At 34.9% G+C, this 19596-nt stretch overlaps 1 protein-coding gene across 6 annotated transcripts in view; it reads left to right on the forward strand.

Moving 5' to 3' along the window:
* The first annotated feature begins 1560 nt into the window (after positions 1-1560).
* Pten (phosphatase and tensin-like protein) overlaps positions 1561-19596 on the forward strand; it is a 31505-nt gene continuing 13469 nt past the window's right edge. For 2 of the 6 annotated variants that reach the window (XM_087358699.1, XM_087358700.1), the window contains exons 1-9: positions 1693-2610; positions 3798-3927; positions 4428-4602; positions 4996-5103; positions 6714-6855; positions 7431-7594; positions 8629-8804; positions 9432-9552; positions 10080-10260. In XM_087358699.1, the coding sequence (XP_087214825.1) occupies positions 2343-2610; positions 3798-3927; positions 4428-4602; positions 4996-5103; positions 6714-6855; positions 7431-7594; positions 8629-8804; positions 9432-9552; positions 10080-10260 (1465 nt within the window). In that variant the 5' untranslated portion in view covers positions 1693-2342. The other 4 variants (XM_087358698.1, XM_087358697.1, XM_087358701.1 and 1 more) reach the window with 4 other exon arrangements.

Here is a 19596-nt window from a genome sequence, read left to right on the forward strand (position 1 = left end):
CAGTCACTATACTGACTGAGCTACCATGACTTATTATAATAACAGCAATAAAAATAATAATAATAATAATTCCACTGACAATTTAGACATTACTTTTTTCTACACAATTCACAGAATGGCATTGCTGAAATTAAAACAAAGTGCTTAAAGAGTTTTTAATATTGTGTGTAGTATAGTAACACCAAGGTACAGAATCTTCCTTGGGTATTTTTTATTCAGATGGTCTAGAAATTCCCAAATTTTATGGATCCCCAAGGTGCATCACTGTGTTCATAAAATTTAATCAGTGCACATATTCTGAACTACTTTAATCCGGCCCATGTCTTCACACTCTGTTGTATGTGACATTTTCAAAGTTAAATCTAAATTTTATTACAGTTTAACGAACAATGCCAGACAAAAATTTATCAGCAAATTCTGATTTTATATATCATTGGACAACAATACTGGACACTGTACTTGGAAACCTTCATTCATTTCACAGGTGGAAGTGACTGACTGAGTAATCCTCAGCCAGGCACCCATGAAACCATGTGGGAGAATCCCCAATAAATATGCAACCAGAGGGTATCCCCAATTCTGGTGTTACTCGTATCATTCACTAAGATCAGTGGTGAAATCCTGGCAAACACATCAGAATTTATTCGTAACCCCAGAGTTTCATTACTTCAGTACCATTTAATTTGTTTGTATCAGTGACCGTGTTAATCAAAAAAACATTGTGATACATGTACAGTATCTAGAGAACAGACTGTATAGTGTACATATGAATTTCTTTTCTATGTAGATATGTTTTGTTGCTGAAACTTCATTATACACCATAGCAGAGGCTAGTGTGATGAGTATGTAATGTACATGTCATTAACTAAAATTCCCCAAATATTTCAAAATGGGATACTCATGTGGTTGTATTCCTTGTATGTAGGAGCTGCACATCAGTTTTACTCCATGAAAAGAAGAGGTGGGGGGACAGTACTAATGTGTTTAATCTTTGAAGCCAAAGCTCCCTAGAATTTAAAATTTCAGTTGCTTCAGCAAAAAAACAATCCATCTCCATTTTGTAAGCATTGGACTGTTTAGGAAAAAAATCTGTTTACTAAAAGTCGTACAAAACCCATAAATACACCCTGTGGACGAAATGCAGAATTACTGATTTTTAAAGTGGTACATACATTTAGCATTGGGTTTGAAGGGGTTAAGTCACAATGAGCTCTGTACAGACAAAAGGTCTGTTAAATGTTTCGGGCCAAGAATGTCAGTAAGTTAACGAATACGCCAAAGTTTAAAGTGTACAAGTTGCATGGCTATCACGTTTATGACATTAACAGTTCTATTCTTGATCAAGAACATAAGTAATTTCGGCATATTTTTCAAAGACTTTAGTGTTGAATGTATCGATTTGTCGAACCTTGATTGTGGAACTTTGATAGTCTCTCAGCGCCAATAGCGGAAGTGTGAATGTCTCTGAAAATAAATTGTAACAGAACAAAGCCCGTGCACAGAGACGGGATGAAGTACTTATATTTACTACATAGAACAACCACCTCTATATGATTTCAGTTGTGCTTTCAGTCAAGAGAGTGGATGTGAATTCCAAGATTCGTTGCGCGTTGAGTAGTATAGCCAACACCAACATGTAAATGTTCTGTAATATATGTCGGTCAGAGCATTATAACAATAAATATTTGAACGTTCCGATATTCTAAACTCGTGATTCTAGTTAAAAGTATACCATATTAAAACATACTGCAAAGTTATTAACTATCAGGAGTATTTTTAAATCATCAGTATTCCATTCAGATTGGCGGATCTGTTAAATTCTTTCAGTGTCTTCTGCTTGACTTTTATTGCGCCGACGCAGGCGGAAATTTCGCATCCGTTACCACTTCCTCAAGCGCAAGCAGTCGCCATATGAGTGAAACTTCTATGTACTTTGTTGTTCACGTTGTAGAAAAGAAGTATAGGTTTGTGTGTAAAGACGCCATTTCTTTATGCTACTTTTCTGTAGAATTTTAATAAAATCTTGTTGACACATTCGAACATTCTTAATGTGTTGCACAGGTATCATCATTATGATCTAATACCTACGTAAGACTAAAGGAGTGCCGATTAGACACTTCTTCAATGGCAGTGCCCTGGTGATTTCTGCTTACCTGAGTGAGGAGCGTGACAGATTGCACATTGATGTTGGCCCCGGACCAGTTACTTGCGTTACAAACTCTTTTAAATCTTGTACTAGTGTTTATGAACTGAGAAAGATGTGTTCTTTCTCACCAGTGTTGGTTGACAGTCAGAGCGAGAGCTGATGTCATAAACAGTGAAAACTGTGCAGTGAATTTTTTATGGGGTTATGCTTTTCTTGCAGAAAGTCTAGACTGAACAGTGTAAAGTCTGAATATTTTTCTGCATCAGCAACACCACTCCATGTTTGTGTTGAGGAGCAAAGAGGACCAGAATTGGGTTCATCTTCTAAAGAAATTTGCCAGTACACAGGTTACATAAAGATGGCAAACACTATGTCAAACATGAAAATGACCAATCCTATTAAAGGTCTTGTCAGTAAGAGACGAAAAAGATACACCCAAGATGGATTCAATTTGGATCTTACATGTATCCTTTGTTTACACTTTCCAGTTACATTTTTCTTGCAATTATGCCTGTTGTAAACGTTGACTGACATGTATTGCATTTGTAAGTTTTTCATATAGTTAAGTGTTGAGGTAAATTGTCCAATGGTGTATATGTATCACAATTTAAACAGAACAAAAGATTAATCTCTTCACAAGGTATAACTATAACCTTTGAACAGTGGTATAGGAAGCAGATGCAGTCAGATATTGCATGATGATTGGCTGGTGATGGATGATTTTGTCAAAGCTTCGGCAATATCTTATGCTAATGGTTCTTTTGAGGAAGTAGTTTAGTTGGTTTTTCAAATTTTTTTTGTGCTGACTTTGAAGTGGTCTGAAATATTTCTTAGGTCACATTTGTATAAATGTGATATTTTTTGACAATAAGGGAATCCTTGATTTTCTCCAAATTAGTTAACTTCCCTTTCTGTGCCTTTTCTCCACACATTACCTGTGAGTAGATACTGGAAGGGTCATTCCATGACAAATCCAACACAGGTCACAACCCAACCCCCACAGAATTTAATGATTTTTTGTGAGGTTGTAGTCTGAATGGAGATAAATATTTTTGATAGCAGACATCCAGATTTGTCAAAAAGCTCATTTCTTGGGCATATGTTATCTTAGAAAACGTTGCATGACTTCTGCTGTAATTGAGATGTAGAATTCATTTCAAATTGAATAATATGCCTTCTCCAATGACCAATATATGCAGCTCAGTAATGTTTGCAAGGTATTCGGATTTCATCTTTGACTTCATTTCTTAAAATATGGTGTTTTGTTTTGTTTTATTTCTAATATATTTTGTGGTAATTATTATTTAAAAGATCTGTAAATATCAAGTTGGGACTGCAATGGATTGGGTTTTGTGAAGCAGTTCTTAACATTTATTAATTTAGAGGGCTGTCTTCTGGGCTGCAGTACTGTGTAGTATGGTAGAAGCTTTAATTTGGGTCATTGTAAATAGCTATGATGTTATAAAACATTTTTTTTACAATCACATGTTCAATTTAAGTCACAATCCTAACTACTGCATGTGAGACCTGTCACATGTAAAACAACAAAACCAATGGGAAGATTCCTGATTCTTTTTTTTATATATATATATATATATATATATATATATATTTTATGTATCTGTTGTGATTTCCTTAATTGTATGTTCAGATATTAGAGCAAACTTAATTGCCATGGGTTTTCCTGCTGAGAAGTTGGAAGGAGTATATAGGAATCATATTGATGATGTTGTAAAATTCTTGGAAGCTAAACATAAAGACCATTACAAAATTTATAATTTGTGAGTTTGATACCTTTGCTTATGAATTGGCATTGCTTCTTAAAATTAGCGCATTAGTGAAAATAGTAGTACGTGTTGTGTGCTGATTGATATACATGAAATGTTCGAGCATATCTGTATTGGTATTTTTAAAGTGAGATCCTGTGTTAGAAATGTGGGGCTTTGTGCTGTTAAATTGCTAAACAACTCTGAGGTTTGATTGAAACTGAATGTCTAGTTTTTTAAGTTAAGCCTGATGGTGGAAGCTGTTTCAGTATCGGTACATTTGGTCTGCCTGTTTTTTTTGCTAGGTAACCATATTAGCAATTGTAGTTAATGCCCATGTTATATAAATTTGCAGTTTATGTAAAGTGGACTTGTGTGTGATTGATTATCTTTGTTAAATCAATACAGCAATGATTTATGTTAGTTAAATTAATGCTAAGTTGCAGATGTGTCCTTGATAAGCAAGATTACTTCTAGTGTAAAACATATTCATTGCAATGAATGTTGTTGAGCAGGTGTTCAGAGCGTTCATATGACGTAGCAAAATTCCAGCAGCGTGTTGCCAATTACCCATTTGATGATCACAACCCTCCAAAGATGGAACTTATTGGACCATTTTGTACAGATGTCCACAATTGGCTGTCACAGGACCACAGGAATGTTGCAGCAGTTCACTGTAAAGCAGGAAAGGTAGAGAATTAATCTTTGATTTTTATGTTTTACTCAGTTTAGAAAAAATTGGTTTTGCTTGTTCCGTTTAAACATTCACTGCCATATTTTGCTCCTACTCGCCTTAGAATTCTTTCCCATTCTTGCTCAGATGCAGAATCATGATTACTGCAGGTTACAATCTTGTCTTTCCCATGCTCATGTCAGTTTCAGTGCCTCTCCCCTCCTTTCCAACATAGTACACCTTGAGTATGTTCAGAATGTCCTCATCTCTGGTAAGTTTTGCCCTGTAAAGTGAAGTTCCAAATTTCTTCTATTCACTGGTACTTTTACTTTGCTGTATGCTCTATTTTCTTCCATTGTTTGAAGATTTATTTATATAATTATAATTGTATGTTATTTTTATATTCTCAGGGTCGTACTGGCGTGATGGTATGTTGTTATATGTTACATAGTAAGCAGTTTCCAACAGCCAATGAGGCACTCAACTATTATGGTCAGATGAGGACCCTTGATACGAAGGTAAGGAATAGTTGTACTGTGATTATTACAATAAACCTATGTTTATTTTTCTGTTAATATAAAGTACAATTAGAGAACATAGAGGTTACCAATATATGAAAGACATGTGAGAAACTATTCATAGTGGAGAGTACAGATCAAAGGAATGAATGGCAGAAGACTTGTGAAATATTGACGTAGGGGACCTGAAAGTTGGTGGTCTCTCCATGTTGAATCTGAGGATGGGTATTGGTGGCTGAAGTCTGAAATATAAACAGCAGTTACAAAAATTATGACCTGTAAATGTCAATTTAACAAGTCCTATTCTGAATTCCATGGGACACACGCTTCTCAGTCTTCTCCATAAATATATAATGACTGCTCTTTTGTCTGTGGAATTTCAGCTTCTAATGGGCCCACTAGCCAGCCCTCTGGAAATTACAAGTGGATATAAAGCAGTGGTGGAATGATATTGACAGGGGATTAGCCTTTGCAAACAATATTGATAATTAATAAGGTGTTTGAACTAGGAATGTGAAAACTGATATAAAGGTAGATTATAACTATACCTACCATGTATGTATGGGATATTGTTTATAAATTAATAATTACAAACATGGCAACATTACTAGCATTTGAGATTATATCTTACTAATTTAAGGTAGAGACAAGTTCTTCCTGCAAAGATAATGTTTGTGATTATGATAATATTCACAATGATACATAGTATTTAATATACAATTCCAACCAGTAAAAATAAGAAAGATTTCATTATCCAGTACAGCGTGCTTGCTCAACAACCGAGTTTTATTTTGTGTTTGGAATATAGTATTTTAGTTGGAAGCAACTATGACATTGGTTTGTACATGTATGCTTAGTGGCAAGGAATGTGACATGATCTTTCTCAGTCTCTTGCTATATCTGTTGTAGTCAAAACTATTCAATAACAGATGCTGTTGGTGTGCAGTAATTTTCACTTCTTTACCAATGTAATTTGTAGACCATCAAAAGTAATCATAAAACACATCAAAACACTTGCATTTTTTTTCTGAATTTAGCATCATTGTACAGATACACAATATTATACAAATTCAGAATGTAAAGAACAACACGTGTGAAGAACGCCTGTTTTCACATGCAGATAAGTTGTGTGCCACTAATAGGATTGACTCTTGAAAAGTGATAAACGGTTAATGGCTGCCTACTTCTTAGCCGTCTAGTGTGACTAGGCAGTGAAATGTAAACAGTGATATAAATTAACAGTTTCCTCTCTAGACAGTGATGAAAATCACTCCAATACTTAACTAGTTGCTATCTACTTAGCTATCTATGGTGGCTAAGCAGTGCTGTGTAATTTATGGAGAAGGCAGTTTTAAAGTAAATGATTAAGTCACAGTTAATTTATTTATTGGTTATTTTCAGTGGTAATGTGATGCATGTTTTCATATATATATATTATATATATTAAATACAATTAACATGCATGTTTTTAAAACTGGAAGGGGAAGAAAGCAGAATTAGTTTTACACAAACAAGGGAGACAAATTTAATATAAAGTGTGAAAATATCTTTGTGTAAAGAATTTGTTGTTCCTGCCTATCAGAGACCTGATTAATTGTGTTTTATTTTAGGGTGTGACCATACCCAGCCAGCGGCGTTACGTAGGTTATTATGCATCTTTATTACAAGAACAATTAAACTACCATCCAGTGACACTTCTCATCAAAGAAATTCACCTAGAACCCATGCCAACTATTAATGGAGGACAGGCTTGTAAGTTTGCTTAAGTTACTGTCCATGTTTGTATATTGGGTATTGGGTGTACATATAGAGACTATGTGGTTTTTGGTATGTTTATTGTACAGATGTCTGTAGAATGTGTAAGATGTAACCCTTACATTTAATATCATGAAATTCAGATTTTATTGTGTATGCCTAGAAAGTTATTTTGTACAAATTAGATGTGTTGGTTGTGTAACTTTTTCATTTGTTGTTCTGCTTTTTGTTACTAAGTTGTGGTTTTAAAATGAATAATTTTCACAGGTCTCCAAAGTTATAATTTGCAAACTTATTATTCAGTTCATTACTTCATAGTTATGAATTTGATTGTTAAATTCATATTAAGATGCATGGTATGAATTAAATTATTCTTTTTTAATTTATTGCTCTATAGGACATATACACTGGGACAACTTGTTTTTCTATTTGTTGTATGAGATTGGCTGAATTCTTGGAGTTCTTTTATGTTGACTGCAGAGAATGAGTGAGTGCTTTTTTGTGGCCCTGCTCATTAGTTTTTTAAGATTTAAATTAGTTTCATTTTGGACAATTAAGTTTTTACATTTCAGGCCTTCAGTTAGTGATCTCTGAGTCGAGTACAAAAGTGTTCTCATCGCCAGTATATGAAGTGAAGAAGGGTTCTCCTTCTTTTCACATTTGCTTGGAGCAGTATATCCCTTTGCAAGGTGATATCAAGGTGGAGTTCTTCAATAAACCCAAGATGATGCGGAGAGTAAGTCAGCCAAACTTATTGCTTCTTTTTACACAGTCTTCAATTTGTTTCATAATATATGCTTTGCAATTCCGTGTACTGTATTGGCTTATTGTGAAATAATGCATGAAAACATGTGTTTGTCAGTTAATGGAGGGAATATTTTGAACTTGACAAAGGAGTTAAATTTTCTAATTACTGGTTTCCTGGACTTTGTCCATTTTCTGATATTTTAAAACACAATATTTCAGAAGCTGGATCTATTTCCATCGTCAGGAAAAATGAAGAGAGAAAAGAGGCACCTGCTTATTTTGGTTTGTTAGAAAGCACTAACCCCAGTCACTGGTCCAGTTATGATGAAGTCAATAAACCCAGTAATTTTAAATGCAGTGCATTATTGTCAGAACCCTTTAGACAGGAGTTAGAGTAAAACTTTTACAAAAGGTGCTGTTATTGCATCTGGAAATATGCCAGAACTAAGAACTTCAATCAAAATAAGTTTTATCTTTGTTTTAGCTCAGTCGGTATAGTGACTAGGCGACCGGGGTTCGATTCCCGACGGGGCAGAGGATTTTTCCTCTAGCCTCTGTGCCCAGACCGGCTCTGGGGCCCACCCAGCCTCCTATCCAATGGGTACCGGGGTCATTTTCCGGGGGTAAAGCCGGCCGGGGCGTGATGCTGACCACTCACCCCCATCTAGTCCCGAGGTCAAGAATGAGTAGGAGCTATACCTCCACTCCCCCCCAAGCGCCTACATGGCATATAGTGGGACAGCTTTACTTTACTTTACTTTTAACCTCCAGTACTTTCAAATTTTTAATAGCAAGATAACACATATTCATGTTTCTGTATTTGTGTTTGAAGTAATTACCACCATGGTGTCTTGTTATGCACCACCAGGAAAAGCACCACTTATCTGATATCAGTTAAATCATAAAATTTTTGATGTTGATACAAGGCCTAAATACAGTAGTGTAAACATTACAAAACAATGAAAACATTAATTTAGTTTTACAGAAAAAGTATAATGACTTAATAGCATGTATTTTTTTTAGGAGAAGATGTTTCATTTTTGGTTCAATACATTCTTTGTTCGTGAAGAAGTACAAGTACCTGAGGCTTCTGTGAACGGAAATGAGGACATGGATATGATGCCTCCTGAACGTTCTAGCCGAGCCATGAGCTGTGACGAACAATCCCATGTGCCACCTCTTAACATTCGGCAACCAAGGTATTCAACATGATCTACAGTGCAACCTTGATATATTGAGAATTTATAACATCAGGAAAAATGCTCATTCTGATGGATACTTGCAAAATCTGAAAGTGATTGAAGTGCGGAATCCTCTCAAAATACAGCACTAAATAAAAAAGAATAATGAAGGTAAAGGGAGCTGGGGTAGCTCAGTTAGTATAGTGTCTGACTATGGCCTGGAAGATGGGAATTTGATTACCAGACTGACTTTGGGGCCCATCCAGTGGGTACCCTGGGTCCTTTCCTCCGTGGGGTAAAGTGCAGTCAGTGTGTGACGCTGACTGCTCATCCCCATCTAGTGCCAAGGATGAAATATACATTTAGTTATTTTTTCTGAAAACCTAGTGTTTTGGCATTAGCTAATTAAAAAATTTTCTTTCTATAGAGACTGCTTCTAAAATTAACTGGTATGATTCAATGACTTTGTTACTGAAATGCTGTTATGTGTGAATCATAAAATTTTATTATTAGAAAAGCTGACAACTTTTGGGTGTTGTTTGGTCATATACACTTTGAAAATTGAATTAATCAGCATACTTACATATGTCTTTGATGCCCATAAAGAGCATGTGCAGTGTTAATGACAGCTGATGTTTCTTTCAGAACTGGTTCTCTTGTGTCGCTAGAGCCAAACATGAAGATGTTGGTGCTACAGCTTGATAAATGGGGACTTGATGATGCCCATAAAGATAAGCAGAATAAGGTTTACACCTCAGATTTTAAGGTAAGTTTTCTCTCAGTTGTTTAAGTAGTAAGAAAGGTAACACCACAGCAGGTGGTGAGACTCTGAGAAGCAAAGACTTTAATGTTTTAAATAAAATATTCACATGCACATGATGGACAAAACATGTAAGTTATTTGATCTGAAACTTTCATGGCGAATAAACTCAATAAAATCTTCTCTGGAAATCAGCCATTTCAAATTGTTACATGAAGAGACCAATGGGAACAGAGATGGTTCCCAAAATGTTGGTCCCTTCGTGTAACCATTTGACACAGAATGAATTGAATTGAATATGCATTTCTTTTGAAGTAATTCCCTTAGTTTAAAAGTCAGAATATTTACTTTTATTTTCATTTGGAACGTTGGTTACATAATGTTTCCAATTATTGTATGCTTACATTTCTAGTGTTTTAAAATGAAGTGACAGATTTGAGATGGTAGCTGTAATTACATTTAGCACATTGTACTATGTAGTGTTGTTTTAATTTGGTTTCCCACATGTGTTTGAATTAATTATGTTTTCATAGGTGAGTTTGTTCCTTCACCGAGTTCCCACAGAATTGGGTTCGGTCCCTCCAATGGAGCAGTGCTGGTCACGTAGCAGGCAGGCTACCAAGTTCCAAGAAACACCAAGTGAATCATCAGGAAATGATTCAAGTGAGTCTGATACAGCCGAAGAGGAAGAAGAGGAGGATGGTTGGGAGTCAGGTGAGTTACTTGATGTATCTTACATATGCTACAATCTTTATCCAGTGGTTCTCAGAAGGCTCTAAACATTTAATTTCATCTGTATATTATTTGAAACTACAATCTTTGCTTTTCTGTACTATTGGAATTTAACTTGGAGTTACTATTAGTTGCATGTTGAGAATTCTTCAGACTTGATTTTTGTAATTTCTGTTCACAGTTCCTGTTTCTTGAGACAGTATATCCCAGACCATATAAATAGTTCTTGAGAACCACTGTTATATTCAAATACAAATTAGTTGAATGTTTTCCCAAAGACATGCATTCTTCAAGGGATACAGGGATCTGACTGTAGTATTTTCTTCTCTCCATCACATGCATGCACCCAGTGGATTCTGCAGAGCGAAGGGTGGGCAGATACCGTCTCCTGTCCGATCCTGACTTCAGGCATTCAGGCCAACTCTTTCAGTCGTGATGTCAACGGGGATGGGATTTTGGGTCTGTTGTAATAGGGTGCAAGGGTCCTGACTGAAATATTGACATGGGGGGGGACAGCAGCAGAAGTCAGACTGTCTACAAACATTCATTTCTGTTGTTCCAATATTGTACAATGGGATCAAGAAAAGAGAGCATCAAGTTCTTAAATTTAGGGTATTGTTGTGAAGTACAGCAAGTGAATATATAGTGGTTGTCCAAAAAGGGATATGCATATCTCTGTTAAAATTTTGGACAGATCTCCATTTGATCATCTGCTGATGGTTAGTGTTACGAAGAGGGGGTGTAAGGGTAGGGATGATATGCAGAACACTGTCTATCCTGATTTGGTACCAGAGGTAGAGTGTTTGTGTGACTGGCTTTGTTAGTGTGGCTAACACTTTGTAAAATGAAAAATAAAAAGTTTTATATTTTAATTTTGTGTTTCAGTGGTACTCCATACACAAGAACATTGAAAGACTCTATTTTTCATTTTTCAAAATGTTTGGTTGGCTAACATGGTTAACATGAACACTTTGCCCCTGCTTATTACAGAGCAGTTGCTTGGAAAAGACAGTCTTTAGGAAATAGTGCTGAGTGCATCTTGTATATTTGAGCCACTGGATAATTTGCAGGTTCAGTTGTCTTACTGTATTCCCTTTAGTGGAAACTGAGGCCATATTTCATTCAGACATTAGTATTTTTTGAAACATTGAAGGTTATGAATTTCTTATTTCATGTTGATTCAGTGTCTTGGGGGTTTGTGATAGTCACATATAAATTAGCCATTGTTTTTTATTTTACTTATTCATTTAGATTATTTATTTTATGGCTATGCATAACTGAAAAGATAGTTTCTGTTGTAATGGCCATGTTAGTTGCTTGATTTGTAATTTTGGTAGGTAATAGGATGAAGGTTGGATGGAACTGAATTGTAGGTTAGGCTCCTTCTATTTACTTAGGTCCCAGCAACCTGACAGAAGAGTATGGAGCAGGTACAGTGAATTTTTTTTGTGTGATCAGCTGTGATGAGTAAACATTTGATGCTGGAGTCAGAGACAATCTCTGAAACATCAGGTTTTTACTTTTTATATGCACAGTTGATCACCCAGGAAGAATTAATTGCATTTAGTAGCCATAAAAATATTTGGATTTCATATCAAGCAGATAATTATGTATATGCAGTTCATAGTTTTGGTATTTCTCCTCACATCTGTTTGGAATATGGTCATAGGTGTTAGATGTGAATGGTTGGAAATGGGTGTGCATGGAAATTTGCTTTGGTTGGCTGCTGCCTTTTACATCAAATTTTAAGTAAGTATGGTAGTAGCCTCTCTTTATTAATGACATTTATTGTGTGCATATTATCTCCTATCTTTTTAGAATTTTATGTACTTCATAACATGTTTGTGATGTTCTTTGAATTTGTAAGACTGTTTTTTTAATTGTCTTGCATAATTTGTATAAGTGCACTGTTGATAGTATTTTTGCAGAGGGAAATATGTATTTCCCATTTTCCTTCTCCAAAAGTTCCATAAGGTGTGCATTTTTAAAAAATTAGTTTACTTGTGATGTTATTTTTGGCCAAGTGGCTTTCATTAGTGTACATCTTAATCCAATGTTGGATCTGTACCAAAGAAGTGGATAATTTTATAAAATCATTAAATAGACCTGATGTATTGTCAAGAATGAAAGTGTGTTTTTCACATACAATGTACAAATATTTATGTTGCTTTTATATTTTTAGAACTGTATATTTGTCTTTTACTTCTTGTCAGTACCAAAGTTGTGCAAACTTTTAACATTGAACAAATTACGTGTTAAGAACAAGATACATTATGTGCACACAGTTTGAACCAGTCTTGTGATTTTAAATTTGACATTTACTTTCTTCTTTTTTTAACAAAATTAGTTGCTTCTAGATTTGGCAGTATGGTGACACCAGTACAATGGCTATATTTGCTTCAGTTTGTGGTTATGTTGAACCCATTTTATGTTGACAGGGGATTGAACCAAAGCATTAAAGTAAGATCAAAGTAATCATTTAGGTATGTTTTTTCCATCAGTTTGCAGTCAACTATAGATAGGGTGTGCTTCATCTGGAGATGTAGTAAAAAGTAGTCTTAATAGACTATTATTGTACTTGCAATAGGAAATCATTTTGATTATTTATACCACAACTCCATTGTACATACAAATTTGTTATTACAATTGAATGTTGAGCTGCTTGTACTCTGGTTGCTGAAAGTATGGATTTTAGTTTTCATAATACCACTTGTTATTGATAACCCCATGACAGTAACGAAATGTACCAACATGACACACTTGAAATGTCTAAAAAAAATTAGTATGAACATCAGTTATTCACAAATTATACAGGGAAGAGGGTAAGTTACATTATCTGCATTAATTTGAGAAAAGATCTGAATTGTTTAAGGCCTAAATGTTATGAAAAAAATACAAATTTTATGAAATTATGGATAAAATCATGGTGCATTGTGTAGTGTTTAAGTATGTGCCACATTAAAACGTCAAATATCCCATGCAGTATTAGGGAGTGTTTTGTCCTGAGATCTGACATTTTGAATATGAGCTATATTCTGTAAGCTTTATTTAGTCCTGACACATATGACTTAAATTTGCTTCACATGTTGAAAAGTGACAGGCTATGAACTGAATGGATAGGTTTTGATTGCTGGCTTTGGTTCTTATTGCGATGCCATAATGGCTCTAGGGTCTGCTGAGTTACAGGGAAGTTTGCTGGAATGAAATTGTATAATATTAATTCATGGAACATTGCTTTGGAATTTATGCTCTGTGTTGTTGTGAAGCTGATTTTGAAACACACTTAATTTGCTTGAATTATCACTCTGAATACACTGACTACTTTGATCTTCCACATCTCTCCAAGTAATATTTGATAATTATTATGTAAGTTAGGAGATCATAATTTCTCCAGATTAGAATGTGGTTTGGGCTCGTTGTTCAAAATTTCAGTTATTTAACTCTCTAATAGAAAAGCCAAGTGATATGAGCTATTTAAGAATTACAAAGATGTTTTGTAAAGCATTGGTAGTACTTCTCTTCCCAAGATAAGAAGCAGAAAGTCTTGAAAATTAAATACTTTATACAGCTTACTATCTCTTAATACATGTATACTTATACATATATATATATTCAGTAGAATACAATATAAAACCATTTTAGTATCGGGTAGATTTAGCAAAACGTGTCCCATCAACGCTGTATGAGTTTACTGGCAAGGAAAGGGTTGAAGAAGGTGTGTTAATGAAACGTAGGAACTTTAAGTTTGATTTATGAGTGATCCTAATAACCCATCACTATTTTAATTTGGCATTCAAGATTGATGCAAAATGTTTAGCCATGTGGTGTTCAGATGGCAGGTCCATTTTAAAATCCCTTTCTGATGACTGAGTAGCTGACTTTTGCTGTTGGTTCCATTCCCTGTCTGAGTGGCTGTCACAAATTGTGAATAAATCTGGAATTATCAGGGTACTTGGAGGAGTGTTGATGGTGCAATATTTTTGTGTTGTGTAGGTTAGTTCATGAAGAAGAAACCTCGGGCTCAGAATTGTGAAGTATGGAAACAAACTGATATGTGAACTAATCGTGTATGTGTGTGTGTGTGTGTGTCTGTATCTGTCGATATCGTTTGATGTTGTGTACAATGGTCAGTATCTAAAAAAATGAAAAATGAAAATCTCTCCCAAAAAATCCTTTTCATACTTGTCCATTTACTGCAAGAACTATTTACTACTATCACTTTATTAATATGATTATTAATCTTAATGATTACTTCTTTGTAAAAGTTCTGTATTGCATTATTTTGAGAAAAAGAGCATTAAACATAGTTTTCAATTGTAATTAGACACCTCTTTCAACTCTTAATATGGCCTTCATATCTTCCTTTTGTTCTCTGTACCAGATTTACTTGAATATATTGTGTGGTAAACTTACTGCATATGAATAGCATAAATCCGTTCGTACAAAACATATGACAGTTTGCTTAGGGATGAAAATATAATTACCACAGTGAGGCAAACACAAAATAATATTCATTCATAAAGTTAAGCAGCTCAAGTATATAATGAAATATGTAGTTTATGTTTAGAAATCTTAAAATAATACAAATAGTAGAAATTAATTTCAGTATTTCAGAATTGTAGAACCTTCTGAACATTGAAACATTCCCATCTGCTTCAGAATAAAAGGTTAATGGTTTACAAAACAGTAGCTGTTTAAGAGGACGAGATTTTCTCCCATAAACTAGACTGGTATATTGTATTATATAAGTTCTTTGAACAAGAAAATATTTAGACAGGTAATAGTTAAAATTAAAACTTAATTAAGACACCAATATGATCAGTAACACTACTGATGTTAGGTTCTACCATCAGTTCATTACACACATTATACTAATCCATGCAATGTAAAAAATCAGCAAGCCGATTTGAGGTTTAGAAATATCCTAACTACACATACATTTGAGTGTTGTGTGCTAGTGCCAAGTGATCATTATATTTGCCAAATTGAAAAATGTGTGTGTATCTTATGGAGGCTCAAGCATGAAGCCAGAGCCCTTTCTATGAAACCTTGATTTCACTGTAATTATATCACTTACTAGATTTAAGAGGTTTACACAGTTGAGATGTCTTCCATATAGCATTAGTGTTGTTATAACTTTACAGTAAAATAATTGTGGTCTGCAAGAAAAGACGTACCAGTGGCTCTGAATCTATGTATCCTATACACTGGGTAATAGAGGCTCTTTCATTGGGATTAACAAATATTTGGTGGTTTAACTCCTGTCTCCTCTCTTTGTACATTTTCATTGTTTGGTGCATAGGTTTTACTATTTATTGCGTAAGTGGGGCCATAGAAGTAACAGTTAAACTGCAGTTTGGGGTTCAGAATAGAAAATGTGTATTTGTAATGTTCATAAATGTTATTTATTATGAAATGTCTACATGCACAGTAATATTTAAAATAAAGGAACAACTAGTAGCGCATCATGTGTCTGTTGGTTTGGTATGTAATATATGTATATATGTATTGTATGTGTGATAGCTTTATTCATTTCTGGGACAGAAGCAAATATAACAGCATTGTAGTAGGTAGATTGGTGACTGCTTGTACATGTAAAGGCATGCACATCCTCTACAAAGGAGTTGTTAGACTATCAGGTGTGATAGGCCTCAGAGGAGAGCACATTGCATGGAAACTTTCGTAGTGGTGACATGGATTGTTTCAAGTAACAGAATAACATCAAATTTTTCCGATGATGTGAAAATTACCAACAGATGTGCTACTGGTGTTTGGATGGTTTATGGCAAATTATGCCTTGCCCAGAGGATTTCAGTGACATCTCATGGGTCAGGATGGTTATGAATCATTGGAATACAACCTGTACAGGGAACAGCCTGCAACATTGCAGAATTAGGACATTGTGATTGTGGTTTAGGAGGTGTGCTTTCTGTTCATGATTAGATACTAGAGTGTCTCCACAGTAAACATGTTTCTATCTGGAGGTCATCATTGCTGAGAGCTATGAAGATCTGGCAAGGTCAATCAGAAGGGATGGTGATGGATGTCTCTTTCAACTGGCAGGTTATTGTATATCAAGAGCTTATACCTGAAGGTGCAATGTCCAACAAGATGCTTATCCATCTGTGGGAAGCAGTTTGCCTAAAGTGTCTCAACGTGTGGGTAGCAAAGACTTCAAGCTTCAGTACATTGATACTGTTGTGGTTTCCAACCCACTTTACTCTCTTGATGTCAAATGTGCAGTTTTTGCTTTTTTCTGTGGATGAATGGTTGTCAATTCAATGATGTATTTTATTTATAGTTTATTTAACGATGCTTTTTCAGTAACTGAGACCATATAGCATCAATTCAAGGGTGTAGTGGCAGTTTAAATATTTTGAAGATTGCATATAAGTTTGTAACAGCTGAAGGATGGTGTCATGAAGGCACCTGTGTCAAAGAGCTTAATACTACCAGACTTAAAATATAGCTGATGATCTTGGAACTATTTGAAGCTACCACATATAGAAATTTTTATTTTATCATAACGATGACAGTAAAAATTTTTACAAACTTTAAAAACTTAATACACTTTAATAGATCATCATCAGCATACACACACACACACATGAGATTCATTATGATATTCTGCCTTCCGATTCCCATTTTTTCATACTTGTCTTTTATTCCAATCTCCTTTCAGTAAGTTTTATCCACATTGTCTCCCTGTTTCTTCTGGGGCATCCATGCTTTCTCCTGTCCGTAAGTTTCCACTCCAGTATTCTCATTGGCCATCTATTTTGTACATTTGTTGTATGTTTCCACATCATGCTAATTGCCTTTCCTATATTTTTTCTTCAGTTGCTTTTACAATTCCATTTTTGTTTGATAATCATATTTTTATTTTATAAATGTTTGAATTTACTGGAAATTCTGAGATCAAATTCCAATAATTTCCAATTGAAAACCTGTGATGTATTGATCCTTCTCACACACTGTGCTGACATCCAGTACTGAGCATCTTGTCTTCTGACTTGTAAATGAGTAGTAGAGGACTTACCTACCATATCTGGCTTGATGTTGGCCTTTCATTCATTAAGCCATAGTTCTGTTAATTGGTGACATTTTTCCCAGATACATTCAGGAGCAGTCCTTTGAGGCAACTTTCTCACGGCACTCTTTTTCCCCTTGTGAGATTTACATTGTCTTACTAACGGTCTTTGATTTCATATACTGTTTAGTATCATTAAAGGAAACTGATCGGGTTTGTGGCGGTTCATTAATTATTGTCATATGTATGATATAATGCAGAGGGAGTTTTCTCAGAAGTGTACAGCTCTTTTTAACCAGGCATTCTTAATGAAATGGAGATGGGTACAATTTTATGATTGTTCTATAACTGTTATTACCTTAAAATTAATTATCTTGCTGTCAGATGTCATGTAATCATCTTTAATGTAAAACATATTGATAGTATTTGGTTAAATTTCTTCTGTACAGATTGAATGCTTTCATATGCAAAACAGTAAGAGTACTTATTATCCATTCCTTCATTTTATAGCAATAATGCCTTTCTTTCCTAATTTCTGCTATTGGGGGAGTTGTTTTTTGCTCTTATATATTTAGAAGCGTGAATTTAAAGAAAGGAGTGGAAATGTTTACTTGTAAAGAAATGTAATTGTTTCTGTTGTTATAATTTCCATCTATATCAGCACCTGTGTGACTGCAATAACAGGGTTCATGTTTGTTACCCTCTAAGAATGATACACCGGTGTTACTTGTTAACAGTAGCTTCATAAAATTGTCTGGGATTGTAACAAGCTGAATATGGGAAGCAGTATAAGTACGTACAGTGGTGCATGTTTCGGTTTGCAATGTTGTGTTATTAGCTTGTTCTTCTGGTCTCTGTGATATCACTTTTGCTTGCTTTGTGTCTTGCAGCTGATGTTTTGTTATTTGTAGTTTGTGGACTGTGTCGGAGAAAATAATTGACATTCAAGAATTGTGTGAATGCTTCTATAGTTTAATTTCTTATAAATGTACAGCAGGCTGCATGAATCTGCAAGCTTGGCCTTCACTATATGTCATTTCAGATAAGGTAAATATTGACTTATCTGAATACGTCAGGCAAGGAACGTTATCATTTGTAGTTGGCATCAGGGTTTATGGTTGCAGGCCTCATAGTAATAGACCATTATTACTGTAGCTCCACTTCCCACTCTGCTGTGAGGCAGAGGGCTTATGTGAACATAACTGTTTACATTTATTTTGATTTGGCTGTGTTTAAGTGCACAAACAAATCTTGTATGTAATTTGTGGAACAGACTAATGGAAACAAATGTGTATTGCATATTAAGTAAATTATTAGGATGAGATGGATAGGGCATGTAGCACACATGAGAGATACAAAATTTGGACCAGAAAATGTGAAGATGAAATCACTACAAACACTTTGGAATTAATGAGAGGGTAATATTAGAATGGTTCTTAAGTATGGTGTGGTGGTGTGGACTGGATTCATGTAGCTCTGGATAAAGATAAGTTACTGGCACTTGTGAAAGTGGTAATGGGCCTTAGGGTTTTATGAAAGGTTAGGAAGTTTATGGTTAGCTGAATAACTGTTGACTTCTGAAGGAGGACTGTGGTATGGTTTACTCCCACTTAAATGGTGTAGTTTTAGGGCGGGTAATTGGAAAGAGTTGCAAACTTCACTTGGAGAAACATAAAAATAAATGTAATATAAGTCATGAAAGTGGAGCATAGAGTGAAATATCATCATTGGCATTTACTAAGCTTATGGTGATTTATCAGTTACAGAGACACTATATGACACTGCTCTTTTGAGAAAACAGGAGTGTACAGTATTAAAAAGTTAAACAGTATTAACCACAGAACTCACAAAATGATGTACACTTTTAGCTGTTCAAATTCATGAAGTTTATGAAGAAGTATTTTGTTGTAAGACTTGAGGTTCTCACAGCGGTGAGTATGAAGATATCCGTATTCTGGGTTATTGCGCTGTGTAGTCTGGTCGATGTTAACCAACGTTTCAGAGGTCATACTGCCTCCGTCATCGCCCTGATGATGGAGGCAGTATGACCTCTGAAACGTTGGTTAACATCGACCAGACTACACAGCGCAATAACCCAGAAGACGGATATCTTCAAGTATTTTGTTTTGTAAAATTTGATTTCTAGAAATAAATCAGTTAACTTGGAGAGTCAGTTACAGGAGAGTCCACTTTATACTTAGAAATGTTTCTTGTTGCATGTATCTGGCAGTAATACAAGTTGTAATTAGTTAATGTCCAGCACGTGGGAAACATAATTCTAATTCAAC

Source organism: Zootermopsis nevadensis, unplaced genomic scaffold (genome assembly GCF_977971745.1).
Source record: "Zootermopsis nevadensis isolate Lab colony 2312 unplaced genomic scaffold, Znev_1.0 Znev_ptg000030l, whole genome shotgun sequence".
Classification (NCBI taxonomy): Eukaryota; Metazoa; Arthropoda; class Insecta; order Blattodea; family Termopsidae; genus Zootermopsis; species Zootermopsis nevadensis.